The sequence below is a fragment of the Oncorhynchus clarkii genome, chromosome 14, assembly GCF_045791955.1.
Source record: "Oncorhynchus clarkii lewisi isolate Uvic-CL-2024 chromosome 14, UVic_Ocla_1.0, whole genome shotgun sequence".
NCBI lineage: Eukaryota > Metazoa > Chordata > Actinopteri > Salmoniformes > Salmonidae > Oncorhynchus > Oncorhynchus clarkii.
The window spans coordinates 25,809,639-25,830,839 of record NC_092160.1 but is presented as its reverse complement, the minus strand read 5'-3'; the positions used below and the strand labels follow the sequence as shown (position 1 = coordinate 25,830,839).

The following is a 21,201-nucleotide window of genomic DNA, read 5'->3' as shown; positions in this document are numbered from 1 at the left end:
CAGTAGACAGACTGTAGTAACGGAGAGGGGAGAGACAGTAGACAGACGGTATTAACGGAGAGGAGAGAGACAGTAGACAGACAGTAGTAACGGAGAGGAGAGAGACAGTAGACAGACGGTATTAACGGAGAGGAGAGAGACAGTAGACAGACAGTAGGAACGGAGAGAGGAGACAGTAGACAGACAGTAGTAACGGAGAGGAGAGAGACAGTAGACAGACGGTATTAACTGAGAGGAGAGAGACAGTAGACAGACAGTAGTAACGGAGAGGAGAGAGACAGTAGACAGACGGTATTAACGGAGAGGAGAGAGTAGACAGACGGTAGAAACGGAGACACAGTAGACAGACGGTAGTAACGGAGAGGAGAGACAGTAGACAGACGGTAGTAACGGAGAGGAGAGAGTAGACAGACGGTAGAAACGGAGACACAGTAGACAGACGGTAGTAACGGAGAGGGAGACAGTAGACAAACGGTAGTAACGGAGAGGAGAGACAGTAGAGAGACGGTAGTAACGGAGAGGAGAGAGACAGTAGACAGACAGTAGTAACGGAGAGGAGAGAGACAGTAGACAGACGGTATTAACGGAGAGGAGAGAGACAGTAGACAGACAGTAGTAACGGAGAGGAGAGAGACAGTAGACAGACGGTATTAACGGAGAGGAGAGAGTAGACAGACGGTAGTAACGGAGACACAGTAGACAGACAGTAGTAAAGGAGAGACAGTAGACAGACAGTAGTAACGGAGAGGGGAGAGACAGTAGACAGACTGTAGTAACGGAGAGGGGAGAGACAGTAGACAGACGGTAGTAACGGAGAGACGAGACAGTAGAGAGACGGTAGTAACGGAGAGGAGAGAGACAGTAGACAGACGGTAGAAACGGAGAGGAGAGAGACAGTAGACAGACGGTAGTAACGGAGAGGAGAGAGACAGTAGACAGACGGTAGTAACGGAGAGGAGAGAGACAGTAGACAGACGGTAGTAACGGATAGGAGAGAGACAGTAGACAGACAGTAGCAACGGAGAGGGGAGACAGTAGACAGACTGTAGTAACGGAAAGGGGAGAGACAGTAGACAGACGGTAGTAACGGAGAGGAGAGAGACAGTAGACAGACAGTAGGAACGGAGAGAGGAGACAGTAGACAGACGGTAGTAACGGAGAGGGGAGAGACAGTAGACAGACGGTAGTAACGGAGAGGAGAGAGACAGTAGACAGACAGTAGGAACGGAGAGAGGAGACAGTAGACAGACTGTAGTAACGGAGAGGGGAGAGACAGTAGACAGACGGTATTAACGGAGAGGAGAGAGACAGTAGACAGACAGTAGGAACGGAGAGAGGAGACAGTAGACAGACTGTAGTAACGGAGAGGGGAGAGACAGTAGACAGACGGTATTAACGGAGAGGAGAGAGACAGTAGACAGACAGTAGTAACGGAGAGGAGAGAGACAGTAGACAGACGGTATTAACGGAGAGGAGAGAGACAGTAGACAGACAGTAGGAACGGAGAGAGGAGACAGTAGACAGACTGTAGTAACGGAGAGGGGAGAGACAGTAGACAGACGGTAGTAACGGAGAGGAGAGACAGTAGACAGACGGTAGTAACGGAGAGGAGAGTCAGTAGACAGACTGTAGGAACGGAGAGAGGAGACAGTAGACAGACAGTAGTAACAGAGAGAGGAGAGACAGTAGTAACAGAGAGGGGAGAGACAGCCAGACGGTAGTAACGGAGAGGGGAGAGTCAGTATACATACGGTAGTAACGGAGAGGAGAGAGACAGTAGACAGACGGTAGTAACGGAGAGGAGAGACAGTAGAGAGACGGTAGTAATGGAGAGGAGAGAGACAGTAGACAGACGGTATTAACGGAGAGGAGAGACAGTAGACAGACGGTAGTACCGGAGAGGAGAAACAGTAGACAGACGGTATTAACGGAGAGGAGAGAGACAGTAGACAGACAGTAGTAACGGAGAGGAGAGAGACAGCAGACAGACGGTAGTAACGGAGAGGAGAGAGACAGTAGACAGACAGTAGGAACGGAGAGAGGAGACAGTAGACAGACTGTAGTAACGGAGAGGAGAGACAGTAGAGAGACGGTAGTAATGGAGAGGAGAGAGACAGTAGAGAGACGGTAGTAACGGAGAGGAGAGAGACAGTAGAGAGACGGTAGTAACGGAGAGGAGAGAGACAGTAGAGAGACGGTAGTAACGAAGAGGAGAGACAGTAGACAGACGGTAGTAACGGAGAGGAGAGAGACAGCAGACAGACGGTAGTAACGGAGAGGAGAGAGACAGTAGACAGACGGTAGTAACGGAGAGGAGAGAGACAGTAGAAAGACAGTAGGAACGGAGAGGGGAGATAGTAGACAGACTGTAGTAACGGAGAGGAGAGACAGTAGACAGACGGTAGTAACGGAGAGGAGAGACAGTAGACAGACGGTAGTAACGGGAGAGGAGAGACAGTAGACAGACGGTAGTAACGGAGAGGAGAGACAGTAGACAGACGGTAGTAACGGGAGAGGAGACACAGTAGACAGACGGTAGTAACGGGAGAGGAGACACAGTAGACAGACGGTAGTAACGGGGAGGAGACACAGTAGACAGACACAGTAGACAGACGGTAGTAATGGAGAGGAGAGAGACAGTAGAGAGACGGTAGTAACGGAGAGGAGAGAGAGTAGACAGACAGTAGTAACGGAGAGGAGAGACACAGTAGACAGACGGTAGTAACGGGAGAGGAGACACAGTAGACAGACGGTAGTAACGGAGAGGAGAGACAGTAGACAGACGGTAGTAACGGAGAGGAGAGAGTAGACAGACGGTAGTAACGGAGACACAGTAGACAGACGGTAGTAACGGAGACACAGTAGACAGACGGTAGTAACGGAGACACAGTAGACAGACAGTAGTAACGGAGAGGAGAGAGTAGACAGACGGTAGTAACGGAGAGGAGAGAGTAGACAGACGGTAGTAACGGAGAGGAGAGAGTAGACAGACAGTAGTAACGGAGAGACAGTAGACAGACAGTAGTAATGGAGAGGAGAGACAGTAGACAGACGGTAGTAACGGAGAGACAGTAGACAGACAGTAGTAATGGAGAGGAGAGAGTAGACAGACAGTAGTAACGGAGAGACAGTAGACAGACAGTAGTAATGGAGAGGAGAGAGACAGTAGACAGACAGTAGGAACGGAGAGGGGAGAGACAGTAGACAGACAGTAGTAATGGAGAGGAGACAGTAGACAGACAGTAGTAACGGAGAGGAGAGAGTAGACAGACGGTAGTAACGGAGAGGAGAGAGTAGACAGACAGTAGTAACGGAGAGGAGAGAGTAGACAGACAGTAGTAACGTAGAGACAGTAGACAGACAGTAGTAACGGAGAGACAGTAGACAGACAGTAGTAACGTAGAGACAGTAGACAGACAGTAGTAACGGAGAGACAGTAGACAGACAGTAGTAACGGAGAGACAGTAGACAGACTGTAGTAACGGAGAGGGGAGAGTAGACAGACAGTAGTAACGGAGAGGGGAGAGTAGACAGACAGTAGTAACGGAGAGACAGTAGACAGACAGTAGTAACGGAGAGACAGTAGACAGACAGTAGTAACGGAGAGACAGTAGACAGACAGTAGTAACGGAGAGACAGTAGACAGACTGTAGTAATGGAGAGGAGAGAGTAGACAGACAGTAGTAACGGAGAGGAGAGAGACAGCAGACAGACGGTAGTAACGGAGAGGAGAGAGACAGTAGACAGACAGTAGGAACGGAGAGAGGAGAGTCAGTAGACAGACTGTAGTAACGGAGAGGAGAGACAGTAGAGAGACGGTAGTAATGGAGAGGAGAGAGACAGTAGAGAGACGGTAGTAACGGAGAGGAGAGAGACAGTAGAGAGACGGTAGTAACGGAGAGGAGAGAGACAGTAGAGAGACGGTAGTAACGGAGAGGAGAGACAGTAGACAGAAGGTAGTAACGGAGAGGAGAGAGACAGCAGACAGACGGTAGTAACGGAGAGGAGAGAGACAGTAGACAGACGGTAGTAACGGAGAGGAGAGAGACAGTAGACAGACAGTAGGAACGGAGAGGGGAGATAGTAGACAGACTGTAGTAACGGAGAGGAGAGACAGTAGACAGACGGTAGTAACGGAGAGGAGAGACAGTAGACAGACACAGTAGACAGACGGTAGTAATGGAGAGGAGAGAGACAGTAGAGAGACGGTAGTAACGGAGAGGAGAGAGAGTAGACAGACAGTAGTAACGGAGAGGAGAGACACAGTAGACAGACGGTAGTAACGGGAGAGGAGACACAGTAGACAGACGGTAGTAACGGAGAGGAGAGACAGTAGACAGACGGTAGTAACGGAGAGGAGAGAGTAGACAGACGGTAGTAACGGAGACACAGTAGACAGACGGTAGTAACGGAGACACAGTAGACAGACGGTAGTAACGGAGACACAGTAGACAGACAGTAGTAACGGAGAGGAGAGAGTAGACAGACGGTAGTAACGGAGAGGAGAGAGTAGACAGACGGTAGTAACGGAGAGGAGAGAGTAGACAGACAGTAGTAACGGAGAGACAGTAGACAGACAGTAGTAATGGAGAGGAGAGACAGTAGACAGACGGTAGTAACGGAGAGACAGTAGACAGACAGTAGTAATGGAGAGGAGAGAGTAGACAGACAGTAGTAACGGAGAGACAGTAGACAGACAGTAGTAATGGAGAGGAGAGAGACAGTAGACAGACAGTAGGAACGGAGAGGGGAGAGACAGTAGACAGACAGTAGTAATGGAGAGGAGACAGTAGACAGACAGTAGTAACGGAGAGGAGAGAGTAGACAGACGGTAGTAACGGAGAGGAGAGAGTAGACAGACAGTAGTAACGGAGAGGAGAGAGTAGACAGACAGTAGTAACGTAGAGACAGTAGACAGACAGTAGTAACGGAGAGACAGTAGACAGACAGTAGTAACGTAGAGACAGTAGACAGACAGTAGTAACGGAGAGACAGTAGACAGACAGTAGTAACGGAGAGACAGTAGACAGACTGTAGTAACGGAGAGGGGAGAGTAGACAGACAGTAGTAACGGAGAGACAGTAGACAGACAGTAGTAACGGAGAGACAGTAGACAGACAGTAGTAACGGAGAGACAGTAGACAGACAGTAGTAACGGAGAGACAGTAGACAGACTGTAGTAATGGAGAGGAGAGAGTAGACAGACAGTAGTAACGGAGAGGAGAGAGACAGCAGACAGACGGTAGTAACGGAGAGGAGAGAGACAGTAGACAGACAGTAGGAACGGAGAGAGGAGAGTCAGTAGACAGACTGTAGTAACGGAGAGGAGAGACAGTAGAGAGACGGTAGTAATGGAGAGGAGAGAGACAGTAGAGAGACGGTAGTAACGGAGAGGAGAGAGACAGTAGAGAGACGGTAGTAACGGAGAGGAGAGAGACAGTAGAGAGACGGTAGTAACGGAGAGGAGAGACAGTAGACAGAAGGTAGTAACGGAGAGGAGAGAGACAGCAGACAGACGGTAGTAACGGAGAGGAGAGAGACAGTAGACAGACGGTAGTAACGGAGAGGAGAGAGACAGTAGACAGACAGTAGGAACGGAGAGGGGAGATAGTAGACAGACTGTAGTAACGGAGAGGAGAGACAGTAGACAGACGGTAGTAACGGAGAGGAGAGACAGTAGACAGACGGTAGTAACGGGAGAGGAGAGACAGTAGACAGACGGTAGTAACGGAGAGGAGAGACAGTAGACAGACGGTAGTAACGGGAGAGGAGACACAGTAGACAGACGGTAGTAACGGGGAGGAGACACAGTAGACAGACACAGTAGACAGACGGTAGTAATGGAGAGGAGAGAGACAGTAGAGAGACGGTAGTAACGGAGAGGAGAGAGACAGTAGAGAGACGGTAGTAACGGAGAGGAGAGAGTAGACAGACAGTAGTAACGGAGAGGAGAGACACAGTAGACAGACGGTAGTAACGGGAGAGGAGACACAGTAGACAGACGGTAGTAACGGAGAGGAGAGACAGTAGACAGACGGTAGTAACGGAGAGGAGAGAGTAGACAGACGGTAGTAACGGAAACACAGTAGACAGACGGTAGTAACGGAGACACAGTAGACAGACGGTAGTAACGGAGACACAGTAGACAGACAGTAGTAACGGAGAGGAGAGAGTAGACAGACGGTAGTAACGGAGAGGAGAGAGTAGACAGATGGTAGTAACGGAGAGGAGAGAGTAGACAGACAGTAGTAACGGAGAGACAGTAGACAGACAGTAGTAATGGAGAGGAGAGACAGTAGACAGACGGTAGTAACGGAGAGACAGTAGACAGACAGTAGTAATGGAGAGGAGAGAGTAGACAGACAGTAGTAACGGAGAGACAGTAGACAGACAGTAGTAATGGAGAGGAGAGAGACAGTAGACAGACAGTAGGAACGGAGAGGGGAGAGACAGTAGACAGACAGTAGTAATGGAGAGGAGACAGTAGACAGACGGTAGTAACGGAGAGGAGAGAGTAGACAGACGGTAGTAACGGAGAGGAGAGAGTAGACAGACAGTAGTAACGGAGAGGAGAGAGTAGACAGACAGTAGTAACGTAGAGACAGTAGACAGACAGTAGTAACGGAGAGACAGTAGACAGACAGTAGTAACGTAGAGACAGTAGACAGACAGTAGTAACGGAGAGACAGTAGACAGACAGTAGTAACGGAGAGACAGTAGACAGACTGTAGTAACGGAGAGGGGAGAGTAGACAGACAGTAGTAACGGAGAGGGGAGAGTAGACAGACAGTAGTAACGGAGAGACAGTAGACAGACAGTAGTAACGGAGAGACAGTAGACAGACAGTAGTAACGGAGAGACAGTAGACAGACAGTAGTAACGGAGAGACAGTAGACAGACTGTAGTAATGGAGAGGAGAGAGTAGACAGACAGTAGTAACGGAGAGGAGAGAGTAGACAGACGGTAGTAACGGAGAGGATAGACAGTAGACAGACAGTAGTAATGGAGAGGAGAGAGTAGACAGACAGTAGTAACGTAGAGACAGTAGACAGACGGTAGTAACGGAGAGGAGAGAGTAGACAGACAGTAGTAACGGAGAGACAGTAGACAGACAGTAGTAACGGAGAGGAGAGAGTAGACAGACAGTAGTAACGTAGAGACAGTAGACAGACAGTAGTAATGGAGAGGAGACACAGTAGACAGACGGTAGTAACGGAGAGGAGAGTCAGTAGACAGACTGTAGGAACGGAGAGAGGAGACAGTAGACAGACAGTAGTAACAGAGAGAGGAGAGACAGTAGTAACAGAGAGGGGAGAGACAGCCAGTTGGTAGTAACGGAGAGGGGAGAGTCAGTATACATACGGTAGTAACGGAGAGGAGAGAGACAGTAGACAGACGGTAGTAACGGAGAGGAGAGACAGTAGAGAGACGGTAGTAATGGAGAGGAGAGAGACAGTAGACAGACGGTATTAACGGAGAGGAGAGACAGTAGACAGACGGTAGTACCGGAGAGGAGAGACAGTAGACAGACGGTATTAACGGAGAGGAGAGAGACAGTAGACAGACAGTAGTAACGGAGAGGAGAGAGACAGCAGACAGACGGTAGTAACGGAGAGGAGAGAGACAGTAGACAGACAGTAGGAACGGAGAGAGGAGACAGTAGACAGACTGTAGTAACGGAGAGGAGAGACAGTAGAGAGACGGTAGTAATGGAGAGGAGAGAGACAGTAGAGAGACGGTAGTAACGGAGAGGAGAGAGACAGTAGAGAGACGGTAGTAACGGAGAGGAGAGAGACAGTAGAGAGACGGTAGTAACGGAGAGGAGAGACAGTAGACAGGCGGTAGTAACGGAGAGGAGAGAGACAGCAGACAGACGGTAGTAACGGAGAGGAGAGAGACAGCAGACAGACGGTAGTAACGGAGAGGAGAGAGACAGTAGACAGACAGTAGGAACGGAGAGGGGAGATAGTAGACAGACTGTAGTAACGGAGAGGAGAGACAGTAGACAGACGGTAGTAACGGAGAGGAGAGACAGTAGACAGACGGTAGTAACGGGAGAGGAGAGACAGTAGACAGACGGTAGTAACGGAGAGGAGAGACAGTAGACAGACGGTAGTAACGGGAGAGGAGACACAGTAGACAGACGGTAGTAACGGGGAGGAGACACAGTAGACAGACGGTAGTAACGGGGAGGAGACACAGTAGACAGACACAGTAGACAGACGGTAGTAATGGAGAGGAGAGAGACAGTAGAGAGACGGTAGTAACGGAGAGGAGAGAGACAGTAGAGAGACGGTAGTAACGGAGAGGAGAGAGAGTAGACAGACAGTAGTAACGGAGAGGAGAGACACAGTAGACAGACGGTAGTAACGGGAGAGGAGACACAGTAGACAGACGGTAGTAACGGAGAGGAGAGACAGTAGACAGACGGTAGTAACGGAGAGGAGAGAGTAGACAGACGGTAGTAACGGAGACACAGTAGACAGACGGTAGTAACGGAGACACAGTAGACAGACGGTAGTAACGGAGACACAGTAGACAGACAGTAGTAACGGAGAGGAGAGAGTAGACAGACGGTAGTAACGGAGAGGAGAGAGTAGACAGACGGTAGTAACGGAGAGGAGAGAGTAGACAGACAGTAGTAACGGAGAGACAGTAGACAGACAGTAGTAATGGAGAGGAGAGACAGTAGACAGACGGTAGTAACGGAGAGACAGTAGACAGACAGTAGTAATGGAGAGGAGAGAGTAGACAGACAGTAGCAACGGAGAGACAGTAGACAGACAGTAGTAATGGAGAGGAGAGAGACAGTAGACAGACAGTAGGAACGGAGAGGGGAGAGACAGTAGACAGACAGTAGTAATGGAGAGGAGACAGTAGACAGACAGTAGTAACGGAGAGGAGAGAGTAGACAGACGGTAGTAACGGAGAGGAGAGAGTAGACAGACAGTAGTAACGGAGAGGAGAGAGTAGACAGACAGTAGTAACGTAGAGACAGTAGACAGACAGTAGTAACGGAGAGACAGTAGACAGACAGTAGTAACGTAGAGACAGTAGACAGACAGTAGTAACGGAGAGACAGTAGACAGACAGTAGTAACGGAGAGACAGTAGACAGACTGTAGTAACGGAGAGGGGAGAGTAGACAGACAGTAGTAACGGAGAGGGGAGAGTAGACAGACAGTAGTAACGGAGAGACAGTAGACAGACAGTAGTAACGGAGAGACAGTAGACAGACAGTAGTAACGGAGAGACAGTAGACAGACAGTAGTAACGGAGAGACAGTAGACAGACTGTAGTAATGGAGAGGAGAGAGTAGACAGACAGAAGTAACGGAGAGGAGAGAGTAGACAGACGGTAGTAACGGAGAGGATAGACAGTAGACAGACAGTAGTAATGGAGAGGAGAGAGTAGACAGACAGTAGTAACGTAGAGACAGTAGACAGACGGTAGTAACGGAGAGGAGAGAGTAGACAGACAGTAGTAACGGAGAGACAGTAGACAGACAGTAGTAACGGAGAGGAGAGAGTAGACAGACAGTAGTAACGTAGAGACAGTAGACAGACAGTAGTAATGGAGAGGAGACACAGTAGACAGACGGTAGTAACGGAGAGGAGAGACAGTAGACAGACAGTAGTAATGGAGAGGAGAGAGTAGACAGACAGTAGTAACGGAGAGGAGAGAGTAGACAGACAGTAGTAACGTAGAGACAGTAGACAGACAGTAGTAATGGAGAGGAGAGAGTAGACAGACAGTAGTAACGGCGAGACAGTAGACAGACTGTAGTAACGGAGAGGAGAGAGTAGACAGACGGTAGTAACGGAGAGGAGAGAGACAGTAGACAGACAGTAGGAACGGAGAGAGGAGACAGTAGACAGACGGTAGTAACGGAGAGGGGAGAGACAGTAGACAGACGGTAGTAACGGAGAGGAGAGAGACAGTAGACAGTAGACAGTAGGAACGGAGAGAGGAGACAGTAGACAGACTGTAGTAACGGAGAGGGGAGAGACAGTAGACAGACGGTATTAACGGAGAGGAGAGAGACAGTAGACAGACAGTAGGAACGGAGAGAGGAGACAGTAGACAGACTGTAGTAACGGAGAGGGGAGAGACAGTAGACAGACGGTATTAACGGAGAGGAGAGAGACAGTAGACAGACAGTAGTAACGGAGAGGAGAGAGACAGTAGACAGACGGTATTAACGGAGAGGAGAGAGACAGTAGACAGACAGTAGGAACGGAGAGAGAAGACAGTAGACAGACTGTAGTAACGGAGAGGGGAGAGACAGTAGACAGACGGTAGTAACGGAGAGGAGAGACAGTAGACAGACGGTAGTAACGGAGAGGAGAGTCAGTAGACAGACTGTAGGAACGGAGAGAGGAGACAGTAGACAGACAGTAGTAACAGAGAGAGGAGAGACAGTAGTAACAGAGAGGGGAGAGACAGCCAGACGGTAGTAACGGAGAGGGGAGAGTCAGTATACATACAGTAGTAACGGAGAGGAGAGAGACAGTAGACAGACGGTAGTAACGGAGAGGAGAGACAGTAGAGAGACGGTAGTAATGGAGAGGAGAGAGACAGTAGACAGACGGTATTAACGGAGAGGAGAGACAGTAGACAGACGGTAGTACCGGAGAGGAGAGACAGTAGACAGACGGTATTAACGGAGAGGAGAGAGACAGTAGACAGACAGTAGTAACGGAGAGGAGAGAGACAGCAGACAGACGGTAGTAACGGAGAGGAGAGACAGTAGAGAGACGGTAGTAACGGAGAGGAGAGAGACAGTAGAGAGACGGTAGTAACGGAGAGGAGAGAGACAGTAGAGAGACGGTAGTAACGGAGAGGAGAGAGACAGTAGAGAGACGGTAGTAACGGAGAGGAGAGACAGTAGACAGACGGTAGTAACGGAGAGGAGAGAGACAGCAGACAGACGGTAGTAACGGAGAGGAGAGAGACAGTAGACAGACGGTAGTAACGGAGAGGAGAGAGACAGTAGACAGACAGTAGGAACGGAGAGAGGAGACAGTAGACAGACTGTAGTAACGGAGAGGAGAGACAGTAGACAGACGGTAGTAACGGAGAGGAGAGACAGTAGACAGACGGTAGTAACGGGAGAGGAGAGACAGTAGACAGACGGTAGTAACGGAGAGGAGAGACAGTAGACAGACGGTAGTAACGGGAGAGGAGACACAGTAGACAGACGGTAGTAACGGGGAGGAGACACAGTAGACAGACACAGTAGACAGACGGTAGTAACGGAGAGGAGAGAGAGTAGACAGACAGTAGTAACGGAGAGGAGAGACACAGTAGACAGACGGTAGTAACGGGAGAGGAGACACAGTAGACAGACGGTAGTAACGGAGAGGAGAGAGTAGACAGACGGTAGTAACGGAGACACAGTAGACAGACGGTAGTAACGGAGACACAGTAGACAGACGGTAGTAACGGAGACACAGTAGACAGACAGTAGTAACGGAGAGGAGAGAGTAGACAGACGGTAGTAACGGAGAGGAGAGAGTAGACAGACGGTAGTAACGGAGAGGAGAGAGTAGACAGACAGTAGTAACGTAGAGACAGTAGACAGACGGTAGTAATGGAGACACAGTAGACAGACAGTAGTAACGGAGAAGAGAGAGTAGACAGACAGTAGTAACGGAGAGACAGTAGACAGACAGTTGTAATGGAGAGGGGAGAGACAGTAGACAGACAGTAGTAACGGAGAGGAGAGAGTAGACAGACAGTAGTAACGGAGAGACAGTAGACAGACAGTAGTAATGGAGAGGAGAGAGACAGTAGACAGACAGTAGTAACGGAGAGGAGAGAGTAGACAGACAGTAGTAACGGAGAGACAGTAGACAGACAGTAGTAATGGAGAGGGGAGAGACAGTAGACAGACAGTAGTAACGGAGAGGAGAGAGTAGACAGACAGTAGTAACGGAGAGACAGTAGACAGACAGTAGTAATGGAGAGGAGAGAGTAGACAGACAGAGTAACGGAGAGACAGTAGACAGACAGTAGTAATGGAGGAGAGAGACAGTAGACAGACAGTAGGAACGGAGAGGGGAGAGACAGTAGACAGACAGTAGTAATGGAGAGGAGACAGTAGACAGACAGTAGTAACGGAGAGGAGAGAGTAGACAGACGGTAGTAATGGAGAGGAGAGAGTAGACAGACAGTAGTAACGGAGAGACAGTAGACAGACAGTAGTAACGGAGAGGAGAGAGACAGCAGACAGACGGTAGTAACGGAGAGGAGAGAGACAGTAGACAGACAGTAGGAACTGAGAGAGGAGACAGTAGACAGACTGTAGTAACGGAGAGGAGAGACAGTAGAGAGACGGTAGTAATGGAGAGGAGAGAGACAGTAGAGAGACGGTAGTAACGGAGAGGAGAGAGACAGTAGAGAGACGGTAGTAACGGAGAGGAGAGAGACAGTAGAGAGACGGTAGTAACGGAGAGGAGAGACAGTAGACAGATGGTAGTAACGGAGAGGAGAGAGACAGCAGACAGACGGTAGTAACGGAGAGGAGAGAGACAGTAGACAGACGGTAGTAACGGAGAGGAGAGAGACAGTAGACAGACAGTAGGAACGGAGAGAGGAGACAGTAGACAGACTGTAGTAACGGAGAGGAGAGACAGTAGACAGACGGTAGTAACGGAGAGGAGAGACAGTAGACAGACGGTAGTAACGGGAGAGGAGAGACAGTAGACAGACGGTAGTAACGGAGAGGAGAGACAGTAGACAGACGGTAGTAACGGGAGAGGAGACACAGTAGACAGACGGTAGTAACGGGGAGGAGACACAGTAGACAGACACAGTAGACAGACGGTAGTAACGGAGAGGAGAGAGACAGTAGACAGACAGTAGTAACGGAGAGGAGAGACAGTAGACAGACGGTATTAACGGGAGAGGAGACACAGTAGACAGACGGTAGTAACGGAGAGGAGAGACAGTAGACAGACGGTAGTAACGGAGAGGAGAGAGTAGACAGACGGTAGTAACGGAGACACAGTAGACAGACGGTAGTAACGGAGACACAGTAGACAGACGGTAGTAACGGAGACACAGTAGACAGACAGTAGTAACGGAGAGGAGAGAGTAGACAGACGGTAGTAACGGAGAGGAGAGAGTAGACAGACGGTAGTAACGGAGAGGAGAGAGTAGACAGACAGTAGTAACGTAGAGACAGTAGACAGACGGTAGTAATGGAGAGGAGAGAGTAGACAGACAGTAGTAACGGAGAGACAGTAGACAGACAGTAGTAATGGAGAGGAGAGAGTAGACAGACAGTAGTAACGGAGAGACAGTAGACAGACAGTAGTAATGGAGAGGAGAGAGACAGTAGACAGACAGTAGGAACGGAGAGGGGAGAGACAGTAGACAGACAGTAGTAATGGAGAGGAGACAGTAGACAGACAGTAGTAACGGAGAGGAGAGAGTAGACAGACGGTAGTAATGGAGAGGAGAGAGTAGACAGACAGTAGTAATGGAGAGGAGACACAGTAGACAGACGGTAGTAACGGAGAGGAGAGAGACAGTAGACAGACGGTAGTAATGGAGAGGAGAGAGTAGACAGACAGTAGTAATGGAGAGGAGACACAGTAGACAGACGGTAGTAACGGAGAGGAGAGACAGTAGACAGACAGTAGGAACGGAGAGGAGAGAGTAGACAGACAGTAGGAACGGAGAGACAGTAGACAGACTGTAGTAATGGAGAGGAGAGAGTAGACAGACAGTAGTAACGGAGAGGAGACAGTAGACAGACAGTAGTAATGGAGAGGAGACACAGTAGACAGACGGTAGTAACGGAGAGGAGAGACAGTAGACAGACAGTAGGAACGGAGAGGAGAGAGTAGACAGACAGTAGTAACGTAGAGACAGTAGACAGACAGTAGTAACGGAGAGGAGAGAGTAGACAGACAGTAGTAACGGAGAGACAGTAGACAGACAGTAGTAACGGAGAGGAGAGAGTAGACAGACAGTAGTAACGTAGAGACAGTAGACAGACAGTAGTAATGGAGAGGAGACACAGTAGACAGACGGTAGTAACGGAGAGGAGAGACAGTAGACAGACAGTAGTAACGGAGAGGAGAGAGTAGACAGACAGTAGTAACGTAGAGACAGTAGACAGACAGTAGTAATGGAGAGGAGAGAGTAGACAGACAGTAGTAACGGAGAGGAGAGAGTAGACAGACAGTAGTAACGTAGAGACAGTAGACAGACAGTAGTAATGGAGAGGAGAGAGTAGACAGACAGTAGTAACGGAGAGACAGTAGACAGACTGTAGTAATGGAGAGGAGAGAGTAGACAGACAGTAGTAACGGAGAGGAGAGAGTAGACAGACAGTAGTAACGTAGAGACAGTAGACAGACAGTAGTAATGGAGAGGAGAGAGTAGACAGACAGTAGTAACGGAGAGACAGTAGACAGACTGTAGTAATGGAGAGGAGAGAGTAGACAGACAGTAGTAACGGAGAGGAGAGAGTAGACAGACGGTAGTAACGGGAGAGGAGAGAGACAGTAGACAGACGGTAGTAACGGAGAGGAGAGAGACAGTAGACAGACTGTAGTAATGGAGAGGAGAGAGACAGTAGACAGACAGTAGTAACGGAGAGGAGAGAGTAGACAGACAGTAGTAACGGAGAGACAGTAGACAGACAGTAGTAATGGAGAGGGGAGACAGAGGCTCCATGCTCCTACAGAGGAAGTGTAATGGCAGGGAGGTTAGGAGAGAGGCAAGATAAGATTATTGGGGCACGAGATGGGTACAGAGTCTGTCCTATGTCTTGGCTCGTTGGTGTCGATGCTGAGGTGTGTGTCTAGTCTAGTTTTACCTTCTCCACTGGCTCCCCCGGCTTGCGGCCCCCCTCGCGGCCTCTGAGGCTCTTGGTGGAGATTGAGGACTCTGAGGTCTGCATGATGAGCTGAGTGGCCAGAAACTGCTGCACGTGTTCTAGAACGTCCCTCTGCATCTCCAGGGCCATGTGGAACACATCGTGGTCAGAGCTGTTGTACATCACCGCGTTCTGGAACATCAGCATGATGTCACGCTGGAACTCCGCTGTCGTACGGATCTGACCCGCCTCGATACTCTTCTTGATGGCCGACAGATCCATGGGTCTGTGTGTGGTTGTGTTAGGGAGGAGTGTGTGTGTGTGTGTGTTTTAGAGGGGAAGGTTAGTATGTACTTATATTGTTCATATAGATTTTATTTTCATATGTACATAACATATAATTCAGCAAACAAGCAGTTTTCTCTTATAGCACTCTCACCTGTGTACAATGCTGTGGTAACCAGGGGCGATGTCATCAGACACAGACTGGAGGAACACACTGGCATACCTGTCACAGATAACAACAACAGATCAGGCAAACCCTACAGTGCCTTAACCATGTGCCCAATAACAGCCAATATGTCTAAGAGCTGACCTGTGATTGGCTGCTGCTCTCCACACCAGCATGATGGCTTTCTTCCAGATCTTCTGAGCCTGAACAGCCTCCTGATCCTCCCCACATATCGAGCTGAGAGAGAGATCCACAGACAGGAGGGTAGGTGAATGATAGAGGGAGAGAGACAGGCAGGATTGTGATGATAGTGCAGAAAAGCCCACAAGACAGCTTACTACAGAGAAACCACCCCTCATCTTGGGGATAGGTCAAAAAGCATTTTTAAGGGTCGAGTTGACTTGCTTTATTCAGGCTTGTGATGGCATGTTCAGATTAAGAGTTGCCATGGATACAAGGACCAGGGTTGGAAACTTACAACTGAGAAGAGGCGGGGCTGCTGGCTAGCGAATCAGCTGTGGTGTAGCGTTGGGAGGAGGGGCCATAGCCATCCTCACTCTCACTGGCTGCCGGTTCTACTTCTGATAGGTAGGGCCCCTCCCCCTCTCCACACTCCTCTTTCATCTCCACCTCTTCATCAGGATCCCCGTCGCTCCCTCCATCCTCATCCTTCACTTCCTACATAAAGATACACAAGGAGAGATGATAGTTCAACTGCACTTGGTAAATGTGCGTGTGTGAGTTTTACTGAAAAGATGACAATTACCTTGGACTCTTTCCCTGATCCAGAACTGTCTTCTGAGTCTAGGCAGGGTGTGTTTGGTTCTGGCTGGGTCCACTCCTCATTCTCAGTCTTCACAGCTGTGCTCAGGCTTCCTTCCACCGTGAGAACTCCTTCCTCTGTGACCTCACTTCCTGCCAGGCTGTCGTCAGCGGCAACAGAAGGAGCAACTGTCCCCAATGTTTCTAATCCCTCCTTGGCTTCCCCCCTTCCACTCTCTGTATCTGGCTCCAGGACCCCAGGGTTAGCTCCCGCTCCACCCTGAAGCCCCTGTGTGGGGTCAGACTGAACCGTGGGCCCAGGCTCTGAGGACTTCAAGTCATGGGCCTCCCAGGGGCCTGAGAGGGAGTGGCCGGCAGAAACAGCCTCCTCACAGAGAGAGAGAGCAGCCTCCACTGCTGCAGCATCTAGAGCCTCCACAGAGTCATCCACCTGAGAAATACAGACAGACAGAGAGAAAGCGATACACACACAGAGAGAGGACTGTGATGAGTGCGCACAAACAAGACCGCTTACTACAGAGATATCTAGGTCAAAAGCAGCACCCCCCCACACTATTTACCTTCTCCTCTATGATGGCGATGATGTCTCCGACTGTCTCCAGGTCCAGCTCATCCCCCATGAAGGAAACAGCTACCAGGTCCTCCTCCACTAGCCCCGCCTCCTTCACTAGCTCCAACTCCTCACCCAGCTCTGCTTTCACTACCGCCTCTCCGACTGAACACACACACAGAGACAGAGAGACAGAGAGAGAGAGAGAGAGAGAGAGAGAGAAAGAGGCATGTGTCACCACAAATAGTACACCGGTATCACTGGGAGTAGAAATCAGATGCATGTTCCTCTTTACATACAGTGCAAGAAAAAGTATGTGAACCCTTTGGAATAACCTGGATTTCTGCATAAATAGTCAGAAATTAGTCAGAAAATGTAATCTGATCTTCATCTTAGTCACAACAATAGACAGTGTGCTTAAACTAATAACACACAAATTATTTTATTTTTCTTGTCCATATCGAATACATAATTTAAACATTCACAGTGTCGGTTGGGGAAAAGTATGTGAACCCCTAGGCTAATGACTTCTCCAAAAGCTAATTGGAGTCAGGAGTCAGCTAACTTGGAGTCCAATCAATGAGACGAGATTGGAGATGTTGGTTAGAGCTGCCCTGCTCTATAAAAAAAACTCAAAATTTGAGTTCGCTATTCACAAGAAGCATTGCCTGATGTGAACCATGCCTCGAACAAAAGAGATCTCAGAAGACCTAAGATTAAGAATTGTTGACTTGCATAAAGCTAGAAAGGGTTACAAAAGTATCTCTAAAAGTCTTGATGTTCATCAGTCCACGGTTAGACAAATTGTCTATAAATGGAGAAAGTTCAGCACTGTTGGTATTCTCCCTAGAGAGAGCACAGCGCAGAATGCTCAATGAGGTTAAGAAGAATCCTAGAGTGTCAGCTAAAGACTTACAGAAATCTTTGGAACATGCTAACATCTCCGTTGACGAGTCTACGATACGTAAAACACTAAACAAGAATGGTGTTCATGGGAGGACACCACAGAAGAAGCCACTGCTGTCCAAAAAAAACCACTGCTGCATGTCTGAAGTTCGTAAAAGAGAACCTGGATGTTCCACAGCGCTACTGGCAAAATATTCTGTGGACAGATGAAACTACAGTTGAGTTGTTTGGAAGGAACACACAACATTATGTGTGGAGAAAAAAAAGGCACAGCACACCAACATCAAAACCTCATCCCAACTGTAAAGTATGGTGGAGGGAGCATCATGGTTTGGGGCTGCTTTGCTGCCTCAAGGCCTGGACAACTTGCTATCATCGACAGAAAAATGAATTCCCAATAAATTTTTCAGGAGAATGTAAGGCTATCAATACACAGAAGTTGGGTGATGCAACAGGACAACGACCCAAAACACAGAAGTAAATCAACAACAGAATGGCTTCAACTGAAGAAAATATGCCTTCTGGAGTGGCCCAGTTAGAGTCCTGACCTCAATCCGATTTAAAATGCTGTGGCATGACCTCGAGAGCAGTTCACACTAGAGGTCGACCGATTAATTGGAATGGCCAATTAATTAGGGCCGATTTCAAGTTTTCATAAAAATCGGAAATCGGTATTTTTGGACACCGATTTAGCCGATTTTTTAAAACACCTTTATTTAGTTAGGCAAGTCAGTTAAGAACACATTCTTATTTTCAATGACGGCCTAGGAACGGTGGGTTAACTGCCTCGTTCAGGGGCAAAATGACAGATTTTTACCTTGTCAGCTTGGGGATTCAATCTTGCAACCTTACAGTTAACTAGTCCAACGCTCTAACCACCTGATTACATTGCACTCCACGAGGAGACTGCCTGTTACGCTAATGCAGTAAGAAGCCAAGGTAAGTTGCTAGCTAGCATTAAATTAAAACAATCAATCATAATCACTAGTTAACTACACATGGTTGATGATATTACTAGTTTATCTAGCGTGTCCTGCGTTGCATATAATCGATGCGGTGCGTATTCGCGAAAAAGGACTGTCGTTGCTCCAGCGTGTACCTAACCATAAACATCAATGCCTTTCTTAAAATCAATACACAAGTATATATTTTTAAACCTGCATATTTAGTTAATATTGCCTGCTAACATGATTCATTGCGAACTGTGAAAACTATTTATTCCTAACAAAGACAACTTCGCCAAACGGGGGATGATTTAACAAAAGCGCATTTGCGGAAAAAGCACAATCGTTGCACGACTGTACCTAACCATAAACATCAACGCATTTCTTAAAATCAATACACAGAAGTATATATTTTTAAACCTGCATATTAAGCTAAAAGAAATCCAGGTTAGCAGGCAATATTAACCAGGTGAAATTGTGTCACTTCTCTTGCGTTCATTGCACGCAGAGTCAGTGTATATGCAACAGTTTGGCCCGCCTAATTTGCCAGAATTTTACGTATTTATGACATAACATTGAAGGTTGTGCAATGTAACAGGAATATTTAGACTTAGGGATGCCGCCCGTTAGATAAAATACGGAACGGTTCCGTATTTCACTGAAAGAATAAACGTCTTGTTTTCGAGATGATAGTTTCCGGATTCGACCATATTAATGACCTAAGGCTCGTATTTCTGTGTGTTATTATGTTATAATTAAGTCTATGATTTGATAGAGCAGTCTGACTGAGCGATGGTAGGCACCAGCAGGCTTGTAAGCATTCATTCATACAGCACTTTAGTGCGTTTTGCCAGCAGCTCTTCGCTGTGCTTAAAGCATTGGGCTGTTTATGACTTCAACCCTATCAACTCCCGAGATTAGGCTGGTGTAACCGATGTGAAATGGCTAGCTAGTTAGCGGGGTGCGCGCTAATAGCGTTTCAAACATCACTCGCTCTGAGACTTGGAGTGGTTGTTTGCCTTGCTCTGCATGGGTAACGCTGCTTCGAGGGTGGCTGTTGTCAATGTGTTCCTGGTTCGAGCCCAGGTAGGGGCGAGGAGAGGGACGGAAGCTATACTGTTACACTGGCAATACTAAAGTGCCTATAATAACATCCAATAGTCAAAGGTATATGAAATACAAATTGTATAGAGAGAAATAGTCCTAATAGTCCTATAATTCCTATAACAACTACAACCTGGGAATATTGAAGACTCATGTTAAAAGGAACCACCAGCTTTCATATGTTCTCATGTTCTGAGCGAGGAACTTAAACGTTAGCTTTTTTACATGGCACATATTGCACTTTTACTTTCTTCTCCAACACTTTGTTTTTGCATTATTTAAACCAAATTGAACATGTTTCATTATTTATGTGAGGCTAAATTGATTTTATTGATGTATTATATTAAGTTAAAATAAATGTTCATTCAGTATTGTTGTAATTGTCATTATTACAAATACATTAAATAAAATAAAAACGTTTTTTTTAAAAAAAATATATATATATATATATTTTTTTTTAAAAATATATATATATATATATATATATATATATATATTTTTTTTTTTAAATCGGCCGATTAATCAGTATCGGCTTTTCTTGGTCCTCCAATAATCGGTATCGGCATTGAAAAATCATAATCGGTCGACCTCTAGTTCACACCAGACATCCGAAGAATATTGCTGAACTGAAACAGTTTTGTAAATATGAATGGTCCAAAATTCCTCCTGACCGCTGTGCAGGTCTGATCCGCAACTACAGAAAACGTTTGGTTGAGTTTACTGCTGCCAAAGGAGGGTCAACCAGTTATTAAATCCAAGGGTTCACATACTTTTCCCACCCTCCACATTGAATGTTTACATGATGTTCAATAAAAACATTAAAACATATAATTGCTTGTGTGTTATTAGTTTAAGCAGACTGTGTTTGTCTATTGTTGTGATAGATGAAGATCAGATCTAATTTTATGACCAATGTATGCAGAAATCCAGGTAGTTCCAAAGGGTTCAACATACTTTTTCTTGCCACTGTAGATATTCCTTCCCTTTCTAGAGCGAGAGAGACAGCTGGGTTTAGAGAGAAACACTGACAGATAATGTGGGAAAGAGAGACAGCTGGGTTTAGAGAGAAACACTGACAGACAATGTGGGAGAGAGAGACAGCTGGGTTTAGAGAGAAACACTGACAGATAATGTGGGAGAGAGAGACAGCTGGGTTTAGAGAGAAACACTGACAGACAATGTGGGAGAGAGAGACAGCTGGGTTTAGAGAGAAACACTGACAGACAATGTGGGAGAGAGAGACAGCTGGGTTTAGAGAGAAACACTGACAGACAATGTGGGAGAGAGAGACAGCTGGGTTTAGAGAGAAACACTGACAGACAATGTGGGAGAGAGAGACAGCTGGGTTTAGAGAGAAACACTGACCGACAATGTGGGAGAGAGAGACAGCTGGGTTTAGAGAGAAACACTGACAGACAGACAGTTTGGGAGAGAGGGGAGGAGAAACAGATGAGAGACAGTTTTAAACTGTGTTGGGTGGGGCAGTGGGGGGCTAATGTTTCCTGTTGGACACAACAAAGTACATCTAATAAAAGGACCAAGTCACACACTTTGCTTCTAAAAAACATTTAAAGCACAGAAGCACACACCAGCACATATAGCACTCAACTAAAATACCAATCAACCCAAAC

At 47.6% G+C, this 21,201-nt stretch overlaps 1 protein-coding gene across 2 annotated transcripts in view; it reads right to left on the bottom strand.

The window, feature by feature from the left end:
* LOC139366437 (bromodomain-containing protein 8-like) overlaps positions 1 to 21,201 on the bottom strand; it is a 78,695-nt gene that overhangs the window by 44,167 nt on the left and 13,327 nt on the right. For both annotated transcript variants that reach the window (XM_071103921.1, XM_071103920.1), the window contains exons 11-16: positions 16,627 to 16,781; positions 16,050 to 16,496; positions 15,762 to 15,961; positions 15,428 to 15,520; positions 15,272 to 15,340; positions 14,833 to 15,118 (exon numbers count right to left, since the gene is read on the bottom strand). In XM_071103921.1, the coding sequence (XP_070960022.1) occupies positions 14,833 to 15,118; positions 15,272 to 15,340; positions 15,428 to 15,520; positions 15,762 to 15,961; positions 16,050 to 16,496; positions 16,627 to 16,781 (1,250 nt within the window). The remainder of the gene's footprint in view (positions 1 to 14,832; positions 15,119 to 15,271; positions 15,341 to 15,427; positions 15,521 to 15,761; positions 15,962 to 16,049; positions 16,497 to 16,626; positions 16,782 to 21,201) is intronic.